The sequence below is a fragment of the Panthera uncia genome (genome assembly GCF_023721935.1).
Source record: "Panthera uncia isolate 11264 chromosome C1 unlocalized genomic scaffold, Puncia_PCG_1.0 HiC_scaffold_4, whole genome shotgun sequence".
NCBI lineage: Eukaryota > Metazoa > Chordata > Mammalia > Carnivora > Felidae > Panthera > Panthera uncia.
In genome coordinates this window covers 96,327,324-96,328,257 of record NW_026057585.1, presented here as the reverse complement: position 1 = coordinate 96,328,257, position 934 = coordinate 96,327,324, and the positions used below count along the sequence as shown (strand labels likewise).

General features: G+C 55.1%; 1 protein-coding gene across 1 annotated transcript; it reads right to left on the bottom strand.

Annotated features, from left to right (window-relative positions):
* Nucleotides 1–304: 304 nt before the first annotated feature.
* On the bottom strand, nucleotides 305–636 carry LOC125913118 (selenoprotein W-like). The gene is given in 1 exon segment (XM_049618101.1): nucleotides 305–636. A coding segment is annotated over 1 exon segment (258 nt). The 5' UTR covers nucleotides 634–636; the 3' UTR covers nucleotides 305–375.
* Nucleotides 637–934: the final 298 nt, after the last annotated feature.

The following is a 934-nucleotide window of genomic DNA, read 5'->3' as shown; positions in this document are numbered from 1 at the left end:
AACTCATCCAATGTTTACTGGATAACGAACCATTGCCAACACTGCTGAAATCTGCAACTCACCCACCCAGATCCCTGTCTTGGCCACCCCCTGAGAAGGAAGCCGGGAGCCAGAGAGAAGCCAGAGGGATAGGGGATGCATGGAGAGGGAAGAGAAAAGCAGGGAGAGGGAGGACAGGACGCAGGGCTACACTCCCAGGGACACACGCACACACACACAGGCAAGGACCACGGGCGTCAGTCTCTGCCCCACCTGGTGACCACAGGGACATCAAAGAAAGATCAGGCATCCACAAGACATTTCAGTCCTTCCTATCTTGATGTGTCTGTCGTGAGGGGCTGGACCAAGGTCATTGGACTCTACCTTCAGGACACATTAGCCTTGAGCCAAGGCGGCTCTGATCGCAGCCAACAACTTCAGAAACTTACTCTCCATGTCCGTGTACCCATCACCTCCCTTCTTGGAGTGAAACAACTTCCCTGCTACCATCACTTCAAAGCCGGTGGCCTGCGGAGTCCCCTTGCTGCAGATGTCCAGGCTTCTGGGGAGCTCATCTTCTAACTTCTTGTGCTGCAGGTACTTGGATTTGTAGCTTCAAGCACCACAATAAATGACTCAGGTGGCAAGGGCCATGGCTGGGGACCACAGCTTGGGCAGGGGCACAGACAGGTGACCTACCTGAGGCACAGACAGGAGAGCTCAGTCCTTGGCATGCATCTGAGTGTCATGGACACAGGGTTTGGACCTGAGGAGGAAAGTCCAGAATGTTGTGTCTCTCTCCCATCAGAAAGGTGGAGAGTCCTGGGCTGGCCTCCTGAGGGGAGATGCTAGGCACGGGGTGGGGGGCTTTGAGGGGAGGGACCCCTGAGAGGGGGCCCGGAAGGTACCGTGTTCAATACAGCATCGTTTTCAACTTGTCAGAACTTGCCAAATG